This window comes from Scyliorhinus canicula, chromosome 11, assembly GCF_902713615.1.
Source record: "Scyliorhinus canicula chromosome 11, sScyCan1.1, whole genome shotgun sequence".
NCBI lineage: Eukaryota > Metazoa > Chordata > Chondrichthyes > Carcharhiniformes > Scyliorhinidae > Scyliorhinus > Scyliorhinus canicula.
The window spans coordinates 127,794,015-127,814,614 of record NC_052156.1 but is presented as its reverse complement, the minus strand read 5'-3'; the positions used below and the strand labels follow the sequence as shown (position 1 = coordinate 127,814,614).

Below are 20,600 nucleotides of genomic sequence, written 5' to 3'. Positions count from 1 at the left end.
GTATGTGGTGGTATTAGGAGAATGTGAGACTAGTTTGTCCTTTGTGTCGATGACTGGTTACTGTATATATTGGCATTCCTGAGAGGTTTCCAGGAGCTAACCTTTCTGGCTGTGCTCCTGTTATTGCTGACATTGCCCTGTGTTGAGTGAAATGCTGGTTCGCTGTATCCCTGGAGCTCAGCATACTGATGTAGTTAAGTATGGCCTGCGCCTTAGGCCCCCAGGGCAAGTTCCAATTCAATATTAGAGCCTAAAGAGGGAATTCTGCAGAGAGGAGGACTTTCTCCAGGAACACTGGGAAATTGAAGCAATGGAGGTGGTTTAGATCACCTTTGTGTGACTGATTAAAGACCCTATAGAGACTTGGGAGCAGATGGCCAGTCTACCGCAGAGCACAGGTTATGGAAAAGGGAGGATATTATATTTTCTCACATGCCTCAAAGCAATGGGAGTTCTGTTGCACCTTGAGAAAGTTGGATTCCTACTCTTAGATGATGGTTGATGCTCTCTAAAGGATTCAAATCCCTCTTTTGAGTATACAGAAATACCAGAAATCAGTTAAGTTCTGGATGCTAATGATATCAAAGGAGTTGGGAATAGCACAGGAAAATGCTCATAATTGCTTCAACACTCAATTTCTGGTTCTAGTAAAATGACATCAGATGTTTGATTTAACTCTGAAGTCCGCTGTCCCACTTTAAATCTGGGTACTGCAATTGTCTCTTTAACTCAGAACACTTTGTTTACTCTTCCCTGATTTCTTCTGAACAATACCTTGGTTTCTGTTCTCTTAACTTCAGTCAGCTTAAGGCATTCTTTCTGCCCCAATTCCCTGGTTATCTGAACTGTAACTTGTTCCTTAGAAAACATGCATAATTTCAACTCCCTTGTCCTGTCCAGCTTCTCCTGGCAGAGTTGAGAGATGTTCACTCCCTGGTGCCCTGCCTCCAACTGCAATATATCCAGCTAAAGCTAAAATTTAAAAGCTTTTCTCCCCTTAAAAGGACCTCCAGTAGCTAAGTAACACCTGCATGCTTCTGCTGGCCTATTTATTCCTCATGTCATTGCCCTCTCTCAGCACAGAAGAATCACAGTTGAAATTGAAACCAGCCGCCACACCTTTGTCCAGCATGAATCTAACTGTCGGTTTTACCCTGCCAGGCACAGAAACATTAAATTAAACCTACATAAAACAATATTTTATTTCTAATGTTTACCACACAAATATAAATCCTTTAAAACTACCATTGTTTTCCTAACAATATGCTGTGGCAAAGTATTAATAATTTTGAACTGAGTATTATTTGTTGTTGAATCAACTACTAATATTTTAAGTTTTCTGTCTTATAATTGTGTTATTTTACAAAAAAATATATTCTTTTGAATCATCCTGGAGTTAGCACTTGATGTTTCTACCACCAGAAAGGATGTGAATTTGGGTTCTGTGCAAAGTGCAAAGACCTATATGCCTACGTATGTCAGCAATTGTGTCTTATCTGCAATTGTGGCATGTTTTAAAACTGGTTATGTAGAGCCAGAGAATAAGATTAGACCACCTTGTGCTTTTATGACTCTGGTTTAAATTATGTTTTCTATTTAAAACAATGTTCCCAGCAAGTTAAAGCAATGATTCAGAGACTTTAGTATTCGCAAATGGAGTATCATTTACAGCATAACTAAATGGATTGAAGCATTAGTCCCCGAGAGGACATTAATTGGTGACTTTGCCACAATTCTTAAAATAGCTTAATAGATTATCCTGTAAATAATACAGCACCACAGAGAGTAATATTCTTGTTAATTGGTAATTGGAATAGAGGTTAGAAACAGCACCCAAAATCTCCTTTCGCCTGGCATCTATCCCAATCAGAAAGGTGGTCCACAGATGAATTGAAAGGAGGAATTTATAATGCTTACCTCTGGCACAACTCGACTGGAAGGCATTTTACAAGTTTAAGAATTTGCCGTGGTTTTTGTTTCAGAATATAATCAAAGCTGCGAGCGCCATTTTGGATCCTCAGAACAAAGAGCACTGGGAACAGATCCAGCGGACAGAAGGAGGCACCGCACATCTGATGAAACACTATGATGAATACGCACACACCATAGCACAAAACCTAAAGAAAACCTACCTTAAACCCTTCACCATCGTCACTCCAAATCTGAGTGAGTGTTGGAGACAATTATTGTAATTGTGTGAGAATGGGAACCCCTTTCTGGGAGGGGTGGGGGGCTGGATTTTGCAGGGCGGTGGTGTAGCTGTCTGTATTCACCATTGTTGCCCCTCTGAAACTGAACCCAATCTCCGGATGTTGTTGTCTGTGGATTAATACAGAAATCCTAAAGTTGCGGCCTGTCACTCGCGCTTTGGCATAGGCTGCACTGCAGCCCTCACTCTACCCCACAGAGCTGGATATGAGTGAGAGCTTCAGCATTTCCCACTCCCAGATCACAGCTAGAAACCCCATAAAAAGTTACACCTGTTCATCAATCTGGGGTAACCGGGTTTTTAATGATGATGTAATAAAATGTAACGAACAGCAGACCTGGCCTTGAAAACAATAATGTTATGTTTGTTCAGTGCTCTTGAATCGTTAATTGGTAAGCATTTTACGATAAATGTTTAAAATCATTTTTTTTAAATTTCAAAATGTTTTTGCTTCTACCATCACGCTATGTGTGTGTATGTCCCAATCTTTAATTTACTCCATGTAAGGGCGGCACTGACGCAGTGGTTAGCACTGATGCCTCATGGCGACGAGGGCTCGGGTTTGATCCCGGCTCCGGGTTACTGTCCGTGTAGAGTTTGCACTTTCTCCCCCATGTCCCACAACCCAAAGTTATGCAAGGTCGGTGAATTGGTCACACTAAATTGCCTCTTTAATTGGAAAAATATTAAATAAATAAATAAACAAATAATTTGCTCCGTGTCAAAAGTTTATTTTACTAATTTTTCATTCCTTGAACTCTGTAGTTTAAATGCACAACACACAAATGTTAAAGCAATATTTTGCCACCAATCTGGGCTTGATGCATGTCTTTCCTTTCTCTCAAGTCATTGCAGTTGAACTCTTCGAGATGGCGGACTTTCCAGGTGCCAGCATGCCGCAATTCGAGAAAATCCATGAGAAAATTCCCAGAGACCTTGAATCCAGTGTCTTCTTTCCAGATGCTCTCCTCAAAGCTGGAGGTGACAAAGGTACACCACCCCTGCTTCTGTGTTGTTTTTATTCAAATGTAACAGTGGTTTCTGTATTCTAAGCTTGGCCATGAGTCACATTTAAACCATCATCCACACTCAATGAGTTGGCCTTACTTGAACGGACCCAGAATTCAAGCACTTGTAAGGTGGAAGGAAGGGGAAAAAGATCAGCCAAGGACCCCTGACCACTAACCAGTGGAACTATTTGCACCCCTTTGCATGTGGGCACATACCAGTGATTGGATGAGGGCAGGGTCAGATTCAACTGCACTCCTTTCATAGTTGAATTGCCTGCCAACATCCAGTGTCTTGGCCCTCGTCATGAGAGGCCATCCTGATAGGATACTGGCAGCACCTATAGAAAAATGCCCACGTTGATTTGTCCTTTTGACAGGAGTTGATGTAAAAGTGGGAAATATTATGCAAAGAATATGCCCCGTAACATGGGGTTATTTAGCTCCTAGAACTTAATCAATGAACTTCAATGTTTGAAAGTATGCATAAATTCATGCATTGAAGTTTAACTGAGCAGTGATATAACATAAATTACTGTTCATGGGGAAAGAATTGATGCCTTTGAAGGTGAGCGTTCAGCGTAAGTATTAGATCAACTTCCCAGCAGTTTAATGTCAAGCAATATCAATGATGTGGAACTTTTGTCATTAATGAAATAAAATGTAAGAGATTTTTTATATAATCCTTTCTTGGATGCATAACTGCTTTCTTGCACTGGTGAGGTTGGTCATGTGAGGCTATTCTTGTGATGTGCAGCGTTACCACAATTATTTAAGAGTCAGTTCATTCGCATCCTTATTGAGTGCCCTGGTAAATAAAACCCACACTGAAGGAGAAACCTTTGCCTACTTTGAAGGGAAAAAACAAATCATAGAGCAGCAAATTTGAACGTTTAGTCTCTGGTCTGTGCTTACTTGACTGACCTTATGGGATTTGTGGGACCGGCCCATTTGGCCTCAGCGTTTCTGGGTCAGGGTGAGGAAAATGAGCTTAATTTTTCACTTGTGGCTACTAACCAACTTTTCACTTCTGGTCACTAACCAACAATGCCGACAGAAGTTGAACATGTGCCAATATTAGGGTGACAACAAGATTAGGCTCAATGATCCTCTTAATCTGTGCTTGCGCGGCCACGCTGCAATTGTGCAGGTACCATGCAAGCTGCTTAGAAGCTGTGTCCTTGAAGAAAGAGTATGTTACGGCCACGCAAAAATATTTACAAGTACCGCATGTTGAACAAAACCAACTGCACAAAGAAAATTTAGAAGGAGCATTGTTCAGGCTTGGTTGAGATAATCCTCATGGTCAAAGAGCCTGCCAGCACTCAACTGTCTAGACTGACATGTGAAGAGAGTCGCTTGGCTGCTGACTTGGTTGCAGGCTTGAATGGATATGGAAGATAACTGGTTTAGCCACTCCATGACGGATCTGGCTGGCTCACATAAAGCACCTTTGAGTCCTAATCGCATTCTACTAAATTGCTCTCTATCCTCTCGGAATGCAAAGGAAATTCCGAGCTTCTTTCCTGAACTGCAAACCATCTTCTTAAAGCCTGTCCTCCCCTGTCTCCTTCAGCCAGTGAGTTCAGGGGTCAGGAACATTTAGGATGGATGACACGGTGGTGCAGTGGTTAGCACTGCTGCCTACGGCGCTGAGGAACCGGGTTCGATCCCAACCTTGGGCCACTGTCTGTGTGGTGTTTGCACATTCTCCCCATGTTTGTGAGGGTTTCACCTACACAACCCAAAGATGTCCAGGTTAGGTGGATTGGCCACGCAAATTGCCTCTTAATTGGAAAGAAATAATTGGGTACCCAATTTATTTTTTAAAAAAGGAACATTTAGGATGGCGGGGTTTCCCCACTCGAAGCGTCAGCGGGGAATGCATCCCTGCCGAAACTGGCTTTCCTCGCAGCCATTTTATGCTCCCAAGGAGGGCTAATTATCTGGAGATGGGACTTCTGCCCTCTCTCGGGAGGAAGTCCTGCCTCACCAAAGCTGTTGGCCAGTCCTATTGGCTGGCAGCTCTCTAGCCCCAACAGTATCGGAAGCTGCAGTGGCCAGAACTGAGGATGAAAATAGTCCCTAGAGTCTCAAACTGGTCAGTGGGGCAGCTCATAGGGTTTGGGGGGGGGGGGGGGGGGGGGGGGGGGGGGGCGCTAACCTAACCTAGGCCTCAACGATCCCACTATAAAATTGTGGAAATGTTGGGGCAGGCTGCAAACCAGTGGGCGGGCAATCTGAGTCTTTTTACCGGCCTGTCTGTAGACTATGACATAGTTGACCACATTATCCTCCTTCACTGTCTTGCCTGTATCATCCAGCTAGGTGGAACTGCACTCTCCTGATTCCATTCTTATCAATGCAGTCATAGCCACAGAATCAGCTACAATGATCTCTCTGCTCCCACACTGTTACCTATGGTGTCCCCTAAGGATCTAACCTTGGCACCCTCCTGTTATCTATGGTGTCCCCTAAGGATCTAACCTTAGCACCCTCCTGCTTCTCATCGACACGCTGCACCTCGGTGGCATCCTCTAAAAATACGGCATCAATTTCCAAATGGACACTGATGCCACAGAGTTCTATCTCACCACCTTCTCTCTCCACCCCCCATTGTCTCTAATTTAAAGACCGATTGATTGTCTGATACTTATACTGGATCAGTAGACGTTTCCTCCAACTAAAAATTTGGGAAGCTATTGTCTTCATTGTCCACATTACAGATTCCGTTCCCCAGATCCTGACTCTATCCCTTTTCCTGGCAACTATCTGAGGCTGAACCACTGTTTACAACTTTACTGTTGTATTTGCCATTGAAATGAGCTTCTAACTTGTACCATCACTAAGCCTGCCAACTTCCATCTCCATAGCATTGCCCGATTCCAGCCCACCTCAGTTCTTTGCTGCTGGAACCCTCTCCATGCCGTTGTTACCTCTGGGCATGATTATTCCAATGTTCCTCTGGCCTCCATAAACTTGATGTCATTCAAAACTCTGCTGCCCGTGCTCGCACCTTGCCCGATTCGCCCATCACCTCTGTGTTTGCTGACCCACATTGGCTTCCAGTTCAGCAACAACCCAATTTTGAAATTCTCATCCTTGTGTTCAAATCTCACCATGGCTTTCATCCCCCTCCCCCTCTGTAATCTCACCAAACGCAAAACACTCCACGGTACCTGCATTGTTCCACTTCTGGCCTCCTGTGCATGCCCAAATCTAATCACTCCTCTATGGGCAGCTGTGCCTTTGGCTAGTAATGCCCTAAGCTCCAGAATTCCTTCCTTTAAATCAGTAGCTCTTTCCACCTTTACGAAGCTCCTAAAAACTTATATTCCTTTGTTCTAGCTTCATGTGGCTCAGTGTAAAATTTTGTTTGATAATACTCTTGTGAAATACCTTAGCATGTGTTACTAAATTTAGGGTGCTTATAAGCATGACTGTTGCTTTGCTGATGGAACCACTCTTCACAATTGTCAAAACTCTGGAAAGATGGGGAGAAATTTGGGAGAAAAATAAGAAGTTGAGGAAGGTCCACAATGTTGGTAATTCTAATAGCAGACAGTCTTAGAGTTTTTTTTATTCATTCAGTGGATGTGGGCATCTCAGGCTAGACCAGCATATATTATGAATCACTAATTGCTCTTGAGAAGGTGATGGGAGAAGCGCTGCAGTCTATGTGATGTAGTTACACCCATAGTGTTGTCAGGGAGGGAGTTCCAGGATTTTGACCGAACGACAATGAAGGAACGACGATATATTTTCAAGTCAGGATGGTAAGCGACTTGGAGGGTAACATCCAGGTGGTGGCGTTCCCATGTTTCTCATAACCTCATACTTCTAGATGGCAGTGGTTGTCGGTTTAGAAGTTGCTGTTTAAGGTGCCTTGGTGAGTTCCTGTAGTGCATCTTGTAGATGGTACACACTGCTGCTACTGTGCATCGGTGGTGGTGAGAGTGAATGTTTGTGGATGGGGTGCCAATCAAGTGGGCTGCTTTGTCCTGGATGATGTCAAGCTCCTTGAATGTTGTTGGAGCTGCACTCATCCAGGCAGGTGGAGAGTATTCCACCACACTCCAGACTTGTGCCTTGTAGGTTGTGGACAGACTTTGGAGAATCAGGAGGTGAGTTACTCGCTGCAGGACTCCTAGCCCCTGGCCTGCTGTTGTAGCCAGGGAAAATATATGGCTACTCAAGTTAAGTTTCTGATGAATGGTAACCCCCAGGATATTGTGGGGAATTCAGCAATGGTAATGCCATTGAATGTCATGGGGGAATGGCTAGATTCTCTCCATAGCAGGACAAGTGACACAATTCATTAGGATCTATTTATTTAACTAAAATGCCCTGGATTCCACAAATGACTGAGATCCTGGTTGAAAATGTGAAAAAATTGTCTTGAATATTTGCTGCAATTCAATTTCCCCTAATAAACCTCCAGGACAGAACAACCATCATGAACACAATCCCGGTGGGGAGTCAGAAGATACATTTTCAAAAAGGAAGAAGAGAAATGCAGATGGATCCCACCAGTACGCAGTTGCCGTGGTGATCATTTACAGATCGCTAGGATTGCTTTTGCCTGAAAGATATGATCCTGATCGAAGAAGTATGAGGTAATATTTTGCACACGTTTATTGCACACTCAAATTTCTGAAACACTCGTGAGTTTTCCAGCTTTGAGTTTCGAAAATAAAGTTTAAACCCTCGTCTTTCCATCACATCCAAATCTTGTGCTAATCATTGGCCAGAATGCCCAATTTCCAAATTCCAGTTTCCAAATATCTATCTCAATTCTGAAACAAAAAGACCAACTTTCATCCTGGTGACTTTGTAATTTGTACCAAATCTTAAAACCAGATACGGTGAAGTCTAATGTTTAACTCTCTTCAGCAGTTTACAATCACAAATGGTGTAACTTTCACCCATTCACACAGAAAGATTCACTGTCTGCAAAATCCATAGCTTCTAAACAGGATAGCTTTGGATTCTAGTAGATTTGTCTGAACTGTTTTTTTCTAACTGAAGATAAATTATTCCTTGGGTCATTTGAGAACAAAATCACGAACTGCCGCCATATCCAACTCTTAGCCAAATTCAGAAATAAGTTTCTCGGAATTGAAGAAAAATGATAGTTGTAGACGTCTGTCTGCATTACACAGCAGCTCCGAGCTGGGGAGCAGAACTTTGGCATTTGTTTTTTCAAAGAAGTGTTGCAAGATGGAGACCAATTACAACTGTTTGTGTTTTTACTTTGAGACATTTTGAAATTTTAAGTGTTGCCATAGGTCTTGCCGTGCCTGAATTCTTATAGATGACTTCATTTATATGGATGCATTTTTCAATGTTTCCCTTCAGGGTACCCAATCGACCAGTCATAAATACACCCATCGTAAGTGCTACGGTTTACACTGAGGACCAGCCTTTGCCACAACAGTTGGAGAATCCAGTAACTCTAAAATATCGTTTGTTTGTAACGGAGGAAAGGACCAAGCCCCTCTGTGTATTTTGGAACCACACTCTTGCGTAAGTGAGACAATAAGACTTCCAGCTTGTATCTTCCCTTTGAAGCTGAAATTGAACTGATGAGATAAAAATAATATAAATTGCCTGTTGATGTATAGGGTCCAGTGTGCATCGTGATGATTTATTTTAAGTACCAGATTTAGTCGTCCAGTCAACTTATAGCCTTCACTATAACACCATTGGATCCATCATTTCATCTTATATACAGCTCATTATATAATTCCTCGCAATTAGAGAACTGTTAAAACGCGTTTTTAATGTATATCACTATAAGTCTGCAATATATATCACTATAAGTCTATCCCAAATTGATAGAATTGGAGATTCTCCACGTTATTTTACATTTTACATTCAATCTTATTTCCTAAAACACTTTCGGGCTGTGAAAATCTGCAGGCCTTTTGGTGCACTCTCAGCACAGTTTTATACAGTATTTCATTCAAAATTAGTATGAGCACATTTCAAGAGTTAATGGAAGAAAAATGGAAAAGGCATAAAACGTATTCAGAATACGTATGCATGGGCTAAGCATGCTCAGAATTTAAGTAGCACAAACATTAGGAAGTTACATAACTTGGCTGGTGGCTCTTGGTTCTTTCATAATCCCTTTATCTGTTTCCTTTGATAGGATTGGAGGCACAGGAGGGTGGTCTTCCAAAGGGTGTGAACTTGTCCTTCGGAATGAATCGCATATCAACTGCCAGTGCAATCACATGACCAGTTTTGCCGTGCTCATGGACATCTCCAAGCGGGAGGTAAGTTAGATCTGATCACATGACGAGACACAACATGTTTCCCATTGTGCTTTAGGCAGTACAGCACACATTTTCCAGTTTATTAAACACATTTTCTACTTACTGAACACAGGCAGAGACATGCCCTGCTTTTTGTCTCATTTGCCAATGTTAAGATCAGTTGCAGGACTTGAGAAGTTTTTTTAAAAAAACATAGCCTGCAGCATTGCTGTGTCTTTTTGAACTATTAATATTCCAGTATTATTGACACTCAAGCCTCAACAGAGCTCCAGCATTTAGTAGAAAATGAGAAGACTTGGTTATGTAAAGATGTCTGTAACTGGTATTAATTCCGAATTTGTCCTCAAAACATGGGTTATTTAATAGATTCAGGAATGTTGTGGAATTGATTTTAGTTCGTCCTATTTAGTTTCTTTCTGTTACTGGCCAATAGCCTTTGAAATGAAAGGAATGTTTGTGCGATAGAATACATTAGTGACAAAGGATGACTAATGGGGATCCATTGTTCCCACGTTCACAATTTGGGGTGGGTGGGGATGGAGGTGGAATGTTGTGGCAACATAGCAACATCTGGGTTACTGAGCTGTGCTAGTTCTTGGGAATGCCATCAATACTTGCTTTGATAGTGGCTGTATGCTCTCCATTTATGGACTGTTCTGTATATGGCCCTTATGCTGCCCTGTACTTTCTCCAGCATAACAGCTGTTTTCCTTCCTAAGGCCCAGGAAGCCTATGGATTAATGAATCAGTTGTCTCTGTCCCTGTTGGCTGTAACCATTATACTAATGGTTTCAGGGCAGCACGGTGGAGTAGTGGTTAGCACTGCTGCCTCACGACGCCGAGGTTCCAGGTTCGATCCCGGCTCTGGGTCACTGTCCGTGTGGAGATTTTACATTCTCCCCGTGCTTGTGTAGGTTTCGCCCCCACAACCCAAAGATGTGCAGTGTAGGTGGATTGGCCACACTAAATTGCCCCTTAATTGGAAAAAATGAATTGGGTACTCTTTTAAAAAAAAAAAATGTTTTTAAATCAATAATACTATGAGCCAAAAAGGAAATCAAAAGGCAGAAGCCAGCAGCTTAAACTATACCACAATCATATTAATGTTGTAACTAGCAGTGGGCTGATGCAACTAAAAGGTGATCATTGAAAATTTTTCCTGGATACGTTGATGACACTTTAAAATATCCCTGGCTGTAAAGTCTTGAGGTCTTGTGAGGCCCTTACAATCTGAGTCTTTATTTCTGGAATGGAGCCTTATGAAGTTATTTTAAGAGAGATAATTTTGTGTTTAATGGCTAGAAATTCATTAAAAGCTAAAAATGGAAAGGATTTATTTTTACAGTAAGACAATACTGGAAGTCCCCAGCACAGGGAATAAGTACATGTGTTTTTTTTTGTGGGTGGGATAGTAATGAAGACAGTACTGTATAGATTGTGCACCAATGAAACGTAAAAGCACTTAAACCAACAAGTTTTGACTTGTTTCAACACATGGGCCTTGATTTTAAAATCAGGCCTGTTTCTGGTGGATCAACAGCAGCAAGTCGGCCTCATGTAAATAATGCCAGTCGACCTCCCCAAATGCAATATCATCAAGAATTGGGGGAAAATTGCAATAGCCAAAGGCTGCCCACCAGTGACGGGTAAATGACAAGAGTGGCTGCTTGGCTGATCAGCAGAGACCCTGCAATTGTGGGGTGGGGGGAGGGGAGACGTTGGAGACCTAACCTTTCCTTGTGGAAGTTGGATGGGCAGCTCCTATTCCTCCAGCTGGCTCTACATGGAAAAAAGGAAAGGACTTCAGTTTTATAAAGCACCTTTCATGAGCACTTGGGGTGTCTCAAGCCAGCTTTAGAGGCAAGGCAAATATATACTTTTGAATTGTTGGGGAGTTGGTAACTGTAATGGCTGTGTGATTGACAGCCACCAGGTTTTAACAACAACAAACTATTTATTTGAATAACAATAAGTATAAAGGATGCACCACCAACTTCTACAGCTCCAGCATCGATTTTGCCGGGAAAGCCTGCCCCCCCCCCCCCCCCCCCCCCCCCCCCCCCCCCCCCCTCTCCCCCTCCCCGTATCGACGCGCTACTGGCCAATCGAGTCACATGATCCGCTGAAACCTCGCCCCTTCTATCATTCTACATCCCTCCCCCTTAAGTCCCTTATTGCAACATACTATAAAGTGTTAAATTATGCCGTGTCAATAGTAAATATTTTTAACACAGTTCATTGGAAACTCATTCTATCTGGGGGCTTCCTCTTCCCCTGGGAGCAACATAACTCAACAGGTTGTGGCTCAGCAGTAGAGGTTGCGTCAGTTGGATTATCCAAAACCTGACTTTCTTATTACAAGGGTGCAGCAGTTCCAGCTAGAAAGGTACTTGACCCTTCTTCAGGCTGACTCACCCCTTCAGTTCCTTGGCTAACTGCCACATTACTGACAGGTACATTCTGAGCGGACTGCCCCACTAGTTCTCAAAGTGATTCACTAGCAGCTTCTTTCTAGACCTAGTGGGCTTCATTGCCCTGCATGCTTTGAAGCTCTAAAGCGCCTTTTTCTGTGCTTTCCATAGCTAGTCAACCTCCAGCACCTTCTTATATCTGGTTCTGCAAGGGCAGCACAGTGGCGCGGTGCTAGTGCTGCTGCCTCACGGCGCTGAGGTCTCAGGTTCGATCCCGGCTGTGGGTCACTGTCCGTGTGGAGTTTGCACATTCTTCCCGTGTTTGTGTTGGTTCCGCTCCCACAACCCAAAAGATGTGCAGGGAAGGTGAATTGGCCACGCTAATTGCCCCTTGATTGGAAAAATTAATTGGGTACTCTAAATTTATTTTTAAAACAATCTCTGGCTCTGTCAACTGTTTCTTCTGCATCACAGTGTTATTCGCCCCACACACTAGATGATCTCTTCACATGTCATTAAGGGCAGGTCCATATTCACAGTGCTCTGCTATTTGCCTTAATCTGGTCACAAAGGCTGCTATCACTTTTCCAGGGGCTCTTGTAGTCAAATTGAATTTATATTGTTACATAATAATCCAGAGCTTCGGATGGCAATGCCCTTTCACAAGATCTAGTAACTCTGTGAAACTCTTTGTATCGGAGTGTCAGGAGATGTCAAACTCCTGCTTAAATCAAGCACGATAGCACAGGGTTAGCACTGTTGCTTCTCATTTCCAGGGTCCTAGGTTTGATTCCCGGCTTGGGTCACTATCTGCACAGTCTACAAGTTCTTCCTATGTCTGCCTGGGTTTCCTCTTGGTGCTCCGGTTTCCTCCCACAAGTCCCACAAGACATGTTGTTAGGTCATTTAGACATTCTGAATTCTCCCTCTGTGGACCCGAACAGGTGCCGGAATGTGGCCTTATGGGATTTTCACAGTAACTTCATTGCATTGTTAATGTAAGCCTACTTGTGACACTAATAAAGATTCTTATTAGTATTAAATTTAAAGTTTGGGCTCCACAGGCTGTAAGAGGTGCGATCGTTCCCTTTCCCTCCCCCTGCTAATTTGTTTGCCTGGAAAAAGTACAGTAAGAAGTCTTACAACACCAGGTTAAAGTCCAACAGGTTTGTTTCAAATCATTAGCTTTCAGAGCACTGCTCCTTCCTCACCTGAGGTATTGAACCCAATCTTTCGAGTTAGAATCATATGCTCTAATTTGCCATAAAGAGGCATTTTGGTGACTCACTGGTTGTCGACTGGCTTGACTTGAATTATTTGAACACAAGGTCTGTTTCCTCCTTTGCCTAGTGATTCAAAGGCGCTTCCAATGATCCTCATCGCCAACGTAATATCTGAGTGATTGCCGACCACCCAAGTTTGAACAAGAAACTATGTATTAGAATAACTATAGGTCTGAACAGAGTATTAGAATGTGCCACCGACTTCTACAGCTGCAGGATTGAGTCTGCCGGGCAGGCCTGCACTCAGCCCCCCTGAATCTACTTGTCCGCTACTACAGTGACGTAGCGGTAATATCACTGGATTAGCAATCCCAGGATCTAGGATAATGCTCTCAGTACCTGGGTTTTAATCCCACCATAGCAGATGTTGAAATCTGAATTCAATGAAAATCTGAAATTAAACATCTAACTATGAAATCACTGTTCGTTGTTGTAAAAACCCATCTGGTTCACTAATCTCCTTTAGGGAAGGAAATCTGTCATCCTTACCTGGTCTGACCTGCATGTAACCTCCAGATCCATAGACTCGTAAATGCCCACTGAACAAGGGAAATTAGTGATGGGCAATAAATGCGGGCCTAGCAGCGGCGTCCACATCCCATGAACAAATTTTTTTAAAGTCACTTTTGTAATGTAGGGGAAGCAAAAATAGTGAATTTTTTACATGTACCTTTTACTGCTTTTGCGCTGCATTAACCTGACAGGAAACCAGCTGTTGCTTCACGAGTAAATATTACTGTTGGGACCCAACGACCCAATAAGACCTTAAAAGAACATTTTAAACGGGGTTCAACAAGGGCCGGCACGGTGGTTAGCACTGCTGCCTCACAGCGTCAGGGATGCGGGTTCAATTCTGACCACGGGTGACTGTCTGTGTGGAGTCTGCACGTTCTCCCCGTGTCTGCGTGGGTTTCGCCAGAGTGCTCCAATTTCCTCCCACGGTCCAAAGATGTGCAGGTTAGGTGGACTGGCCATGCTAAATTGCCCCTTCATGTCGAAAAGGTGAGGTGGGTTTACTGGGGTACAGGGATAGGGCGGAGGTGTGGGCCTAGGTAGAGTTCTCTTAGCAAAAAAGGGTGAGCACAGTAAGAAGTCTTACAACACCAGGTCCAATCGGCTTTATGTGCCTGACCTTGCTTCGGCACTGAGGACCCGTGTTCAATCTCCGGATTCGATCTCCTGGATCTTCACAGCTCCAGGGTTCCAGGTTCAATTCCCGGCTTGGGTCACTGTCTGTGCGGAGTCTGCACGTTCTCGCCGTGTCAGCGTTGGTTTCCTCCGGATGCTCCGATTTCCTCCCACAAATCCCGAAAGAGGTGCTGTTAGGTGAATTGGATATTCTGAACTCTCACTCCGTGTACCTGAACAAGCACTGGAATGTGGCGACTTGGGGCTTTTCAGAGTAACTTCATTGCAGTGTTAATGTAAGCCTACTTGTGACAATAAAGATTATTATTATCCCGGCCCCGGGTCACTGTCCGTGTAGATTTTGCACATTCTCTCCTTGCCTGCGTGGGTCTCACCCCCCACAACCCAAAGATGTGCAGAGTAGGTCGATTGGCCACGCTAAAATTCCCCTTAATTGGAAAAAAAAAAGAATTGGGCACTCAAAATTTTTTTAAAAAGTGAATGCCCTTGCTTAATGCCCAGGGGAGCCGGTTATAATTGGCACAGGTCAGTTCCTGGCAGCTTAAGGGCCATTAAGTAACTTTAACTTCCCATTCACTTAGTTTACACAGGGGTATGGTTCAAGTAACCCCACAGTGGTTTGAGTTCTCCAAGTGATGCCCAGACAAGAACCTTGGCAAGCCTCACATCAAAGTGATGAACATAAAAAGCTCAGCAGTAATAATGTTTCTTGATAAATAGTTGTCGCCATAAACTAAATGTGCAGAAAATGCAGTGTTGGAAAGTAACTCAGCTGTTTTATTTTTAACTGTCGATGTTTTAAGAACTTATTGGTTAAACCTGATAGTTTAATGTTTATTAAGGGTCTCGCAAAGCTGCAACTGTTCCCCGTTACCTTGATTTAATTATTTTCCAGCATCATTGTTGAAGTACTACCTTGTTAGCTGAATTATTCCTGTCGAGGAATCACTGTCCGGTGTCCTCTTATGTAGAAGGCACTTTACTATTCATATATTCACAGTATAAATGAAAATTCTGCTCCACATTACACAAGTACTTCAGCAAAAATACCACTGACTACAAAATTAACTTGAAGGGGATTACAAACAACACAAGCCGAAGATCAGACATAACCATCAAAAGTGACCTTTTGGTGCATCATTAAAAGAGTCTGTAAATTTATCTCGTTGAACATATAACAATTTCAAACATTACAGCAATTTCCATAACGTGTCCAAAATATTTCTTGGTGGTCTTTACAGTTTTGTATTAAACACGCAGTCTGACCATCACATTCTATTTAATGGTCAATTTGTAAGAATCCCTTTGTGAACAATCATCCTGGGCCAAGGGTACATCAGCTATTAATTTCACTTTATGGTATGACATTTATGGACTCTGCTGAACTTTATGGTGAATCTCTCTGGGTCATAGATTTCTCAAGGCCTGATATTAATTTTGGATTCTGACGGTCTGACATAAGGTATGTTGCAGATTGTGTGCAGAAGTTAACTTCACCAGCTTCCTCCGACATGTTTCCGGCTAGCAAGGTGTTATATCCAGTAACCCAGTTGAAAGTCCCTGAAAATTGCTCCTCACAAGATTGGGCGACCTTTAAGATTGTAATAGGCAGTGCGAAGTACTGTCCAAAACTTTGCGTTTCCTTGTGTATGACCTTTGATATTCCTATCATTAATTCTTTTCCAGCATGGCGAGGTCCTCCCGCTGAAGATTGTCACATATACCACTGTCTCAATCTCCTTGTTTGCTTTGTTTGTGACTTTCCTGTTCCTCATGCTGGTCAGAACCCTGCGCTCAAACCTCCACAACATCCACAAAAACCTGGTGGCAGCTCTCTTCTTCTCCGAGCTCGTCTTCCTCATTGGAATCAACCAGACAGACAATCCAGTAAGTGCTTATCTTACCAGTTATTTAATATCTCAACACTATTAAATCGCAGTATAATCAGGATGGTAAACTGTGAATGTTCACAGAAATGCAACGCATAATCCGATTCATGTTTACTCATTATTTTTCCAGATCGCAGTCATTTTCTCAGGAAACCAGTTTCAAATTCAATCAGGTGGATGGGATCAAATTTCATTCTATGTACTAGATGCATGGGCACGATGTGAAATGAGAATGGGGAAACCTGTATCCATTTCCTAATGAGAAAAATCAATTTTTCCGTGTCCCATGGTTAATTAGTCGTGGATGATTGTCACATCTGTGATGAAACTTGCCACACTGGAGTAGAAGTAGAATTTGTTCTTCTCTCTTTTTAATTAAGGATGGCAAATTTCTTCACTGTCTGTTCAGACTACCATCACAGTCAATATTGGACAGTCCCAGACGTCATCATAAGACTTTGAAACACAGTGAATAGTATGGAGCCTCTTGATGTGTGCTGCAATGTGTCATGAAACACTAAGTTACAGTAACACTAAACTTTATTGGAATTGTTTAGCATGTACAATCCCAACCGCACGTACATTACACAAGGGCAAGGGTTCCTCATGCCATTAATCATCCCTCTGCAGTCACTTCTCGATGGGTTTGTTGTGTTCTTTTTGCAGTTGTGCAGCTCTTTTGACTATTATTGCTTGTACAAGCTTTAAATCCCTTTTCTGTCTGGGTGAGATAATATTTGCAGCTCATTTTGCATTGCTTACGAAATTGAAAAATTTGTGACACGGACTTGGTTTTTACATTTCACAAAAACAGTTCTACATCTTGTGTGTGTCATACGTCATTTTTTTTTAACTGTTTCAATTAATTATATGCAAAAATCATAGTTGCTCCCCAGCTCAAGTCTTCATGTACGAGATAAGCACCAGTAATTAGATTTTAACAACACTAGGCCCCAAATGCTTCTGAACCAACCAAGCATTTCCATGGTCATAGAAAATGATTATTTTTTAACAAGTTCTGAAATGAACCTGTTCACCTTAATACTTGTGGTCATTCCAGAGAAGACTCATTAGCAACATCTAGTGAAAACATACATTATTGCAGGCAGAGCACGCATCAAAAAGCCTTTTAACACATGATGAGATGGGAAACTCTGAGAAGTTTGGGAAGCTCGAGGCTGCTACTTTGCGTCCGGCAGCTAGTTGGTTGGCTGTGCTTTGGAACTTTGACCTTGTCTGATGATATCGTTCACTGCATGAGGCTGAAAATGAGTCAAAAGAAAAGATTTGCTGATACGGACAGCAATGAAATAGACCCTGCTCTACATTTTAGGGCATTGATATTTGTGGAGAGGCAAGGAGGCGCAGGGGAGAGTGGTGGAAATACCCAGCAAGGGCTTGAATGCATACCCTGTTTGTCACATTCTGATTATGGAAAGGTAGGTAAGAGTAAGAATGAGAAACATAAGAATTGAACTATTGATCTTGTGCTGGGACTCATTGCGAAATGGATGGTGGACATACAACGTGGCTCTGAAGATGCAAAGCTTAGGGCTTAATCTACATAATACTAGTGCGCTGCAGACACCAATCAGATATCTTGATGCAGCTCACTGGTCGGTGCCATCAAAATCAAACTCGCCACCACCAATAACGTAATTTCTATGGAATAACTGATTCAGAATATGTAGTCACACGTTTGGATAATGCGAAAATAGCTTCTTAACACAACTCTGTGGAAAATCATAAATGTTTCCCGCGACTATAGCACTCTTATCATAGTTTATCACAGGAGGTTTGCACTGTTTAGTACCTGTGCAAATCAAACATGAATAATAGAACAATTTGCAAGAAATTGGGATTCATCCAAACCCTTGTTATTCTTTGATTAAGAATGGCAAGCATTAAGAGAGGCATTATTATGTGGATTATCAAATATCAGAAATGATTAAAATTCAATTTGCCGTTATAAAGAAAGTATCCTCTAATTCTGAATTTTTCTCAGAAGAAAGTTTTTAAACTTCAAAAAGTTGACCATTACAAAGATTCATTGAAGTGTTTTTTTTGTTTAAGGGACTGGTAATTCCTATATGATTTGTGATAGAAGGCTGCCATTTTGAACTGTAGACACTGACATTACCAGAACAAAGGTTTACCTGGAGGGTAGGGATAGGTTACATTCACACTGGACAGCATGCTCTGTTAATAAATGGTGGAGCAAATCACACCTATGTTGCTTTAGTATCTTGATACAGTGGACACTGCCAAAAATAACGCAATATCACAAACTTATTTCCTAGAAAAGGCGTGCGCATGGAAAATAAATGTACAATGCTTGTGCCTTATTAAATATTTCTTGCACATGTATATAATGCTATATGTGATGAAGTGGAACCTTAGCATTAAATATAATTACCTGATTTACGTCGTAAATTACCACAACTTAAATCAAAGTTACACGCACGCTGTTTTTTGTCTTAAATGGCCAATGAGTCCAAAGTTTCATCAGAAGGTTGAAACTTCCTGTGTTGTAATGTTTCCTCCAACACTAGGCTGATGGCATAGATTATGCTTAAATACATGGGTGAAAGGGTTACAGTAGCTGGAGTTGTAGAGCAGCAAAAAATAAAAGTTTGGCTGATCCAGCACTGATAGAGTCTCTTCTCTTGCAGTTTGTATGCAGTGTGATAGCCCTCTTACTGCATTATTTCTACCTATGCACCTTTGCTTGGACGTTTGTGGAGGGTCTACACATTTACCGCATGCTGACTGACATGAGGAATGTGAACCATGGGCACATGAGGTTCTACTACACCATTGGATGGGGAATTCCTGCTATTATAACAGGTAACTTGACTGTTGATGGGAAAGATCTTGTGAGCTGCCAACTGCATGGTTCAGATAGCAAGTAAACGAGAAGCATTTCTGTCTGGTTGGTCTCCCACACATTGAGGTAGACTTTGACTTTGTGCATTGATGTAAGACTGAATTAACTTCAATGGAAGTAAAAGTTAAAAAAGTTGTGAAACAGGTTGCCGATTCTCTGTCACCCACTATTGGGCAAAGTTAAAATCTACCTCATTGAGAAGTGAGGGTTAAGGTTTCTGGTGGACCCTGGCAACACAATGGTTTTGAAATGTTGACTCCATCTTTCTCCACCGATGCTGGCTGCCCTGTTGGGCGTTTACTGCACCTTATTGTTTTGATTTCAAATTTCCAACCTCTAGTATTTTTCTTTTTGAGGGAAGTGATTCAGGCTTCCTGCTTAGTATGCAAAGGGACATTTTATACATGGATAGGAACTAAAGGAAGGAATTGTTTTGTGCTGTTTTAAGGTTTGGCAATGGGCTTGGATCCACAAGGTTATGGGAACCCTGACTTCTGCTGGCTGTCTGTGCACGACACCCTGATCTGGAGCTTTGCAGGTCCTATCTGTGTCGTAGTCATTGTAAGTATCCTTTGTCGCTTTTCAATACCAGTGTTGTGAAACCAAAAATGGGCAGTGTCCACAAACACTTCTCATTTTCTTGTACAGTATTTTAAAATGATAATTTATCTTTATAAGATTTAAGAGCCATACATTCATGTTTGCAGTTACAAATTTTAGCAAAAGCTTTTGCAGACATTGCTCCAATTATGGAAAAACAGAATTTCCCCCATCATCTTCCCGGATTTATTTCTGGTTAGATTATCTTATAAACAATTGTAATTTTCTGAAACTCTGTTTTGTCTTAAATTTCTTTTACCTCAGATAAATATTGTCATCTTCATACTCGCTGCCAAAGCATCCTGTGGACCGAGGCACAGGTCTTTTGAAAAGACTGGCATCATGTGAGTCTTGCATCCACATTTTTGTTTTATTATTAACAGTAAGCATCATTCAGGCAATATGTAGAACTTTGTAATATTTTGGGAATTGAATACAGAAATGTTATATTTCTTTGTTGCCGGAAAGAGAAACAGTTTGGAGGTGCCCACGATCTAGATTCTTGTAAAACAAGATGAGAGGTTTATTGAGGGTGTTGCTCAATACAATCAAGATGGCGACCTGTCCAAAGCCCACGCCAAGCACTCTGCTGATGTCACTACATGACACGTGGTGCAAAACCAGCAGCAATGTATTCCGAGATACATAGTAAGAAAGAGGACATTTGCGTGTCGATTGTGGGTTTTGTGAGCATTGCTGAAAACAATGTTATTTGTGGAGGACGGGGGACACAGAACTGTCCAGGAACAAATTGGTAGCAGCGCGATGATCGCAATCATTAAGGATGGTTGGCTGAGAAACCCAGCTATTTATATTGATGTAATACCAGTGGACTGGGGCAAGAATTGGATCGAGATACGATCTCCATGACCTGGGTGAAGCTC

General features: G+C 42.1%; 1 protein-coding gene across 5 annotated transcripts in view; it reads left to right on the top strand.

Moving 5' to 3' along the window:
• celsr1a (cadherin EGF LAG seven-pass G-type receptor 1a) overlaps positions 1-20,600 on the top strand; it is a 386,197-nt gene that overhangs the window by 313,370 nt on the left and 52,227 nt on the right. For all 5 annotated transcript variants that reach the window (XM_038811388.1, XM_038811389.1, XM_038811386.1 and 2 more), the window contains exons 20-28: positions 1,983-2,166; positions 3,056-3,199; positions 7,658-7,832; positions 8,575-8,742; positions 9,371-9,497; positions 16,027-16,227; positions 18,902-19,076; positions 19,565-19,677; positions 19,981-20,060. In XM_038811388.1, coding sequence (XP_038667316.1) covers positions 1,983-2,166; positions 3,056-3,199; positions 7,658-7,832; positions 8,575-8,742; positions 9,371-9,497; positions 16,027-16,227; positions 18,902-19,076; positions 19,565-19,677; positions 19,981-20,060 — 1,367 coding nt within the window. The remainder of the gene's footprint in view (positions 1-1,982; positions 2,167-3,055; positions 3,200-7,657; positions 7,833-8,574; positions 8,743-9,370; positions 9,498-16,026; positions 16,228-18,901; positions 19,077-19,564; positions 19,678-19,980; positions 20,061-20,600) is intronic.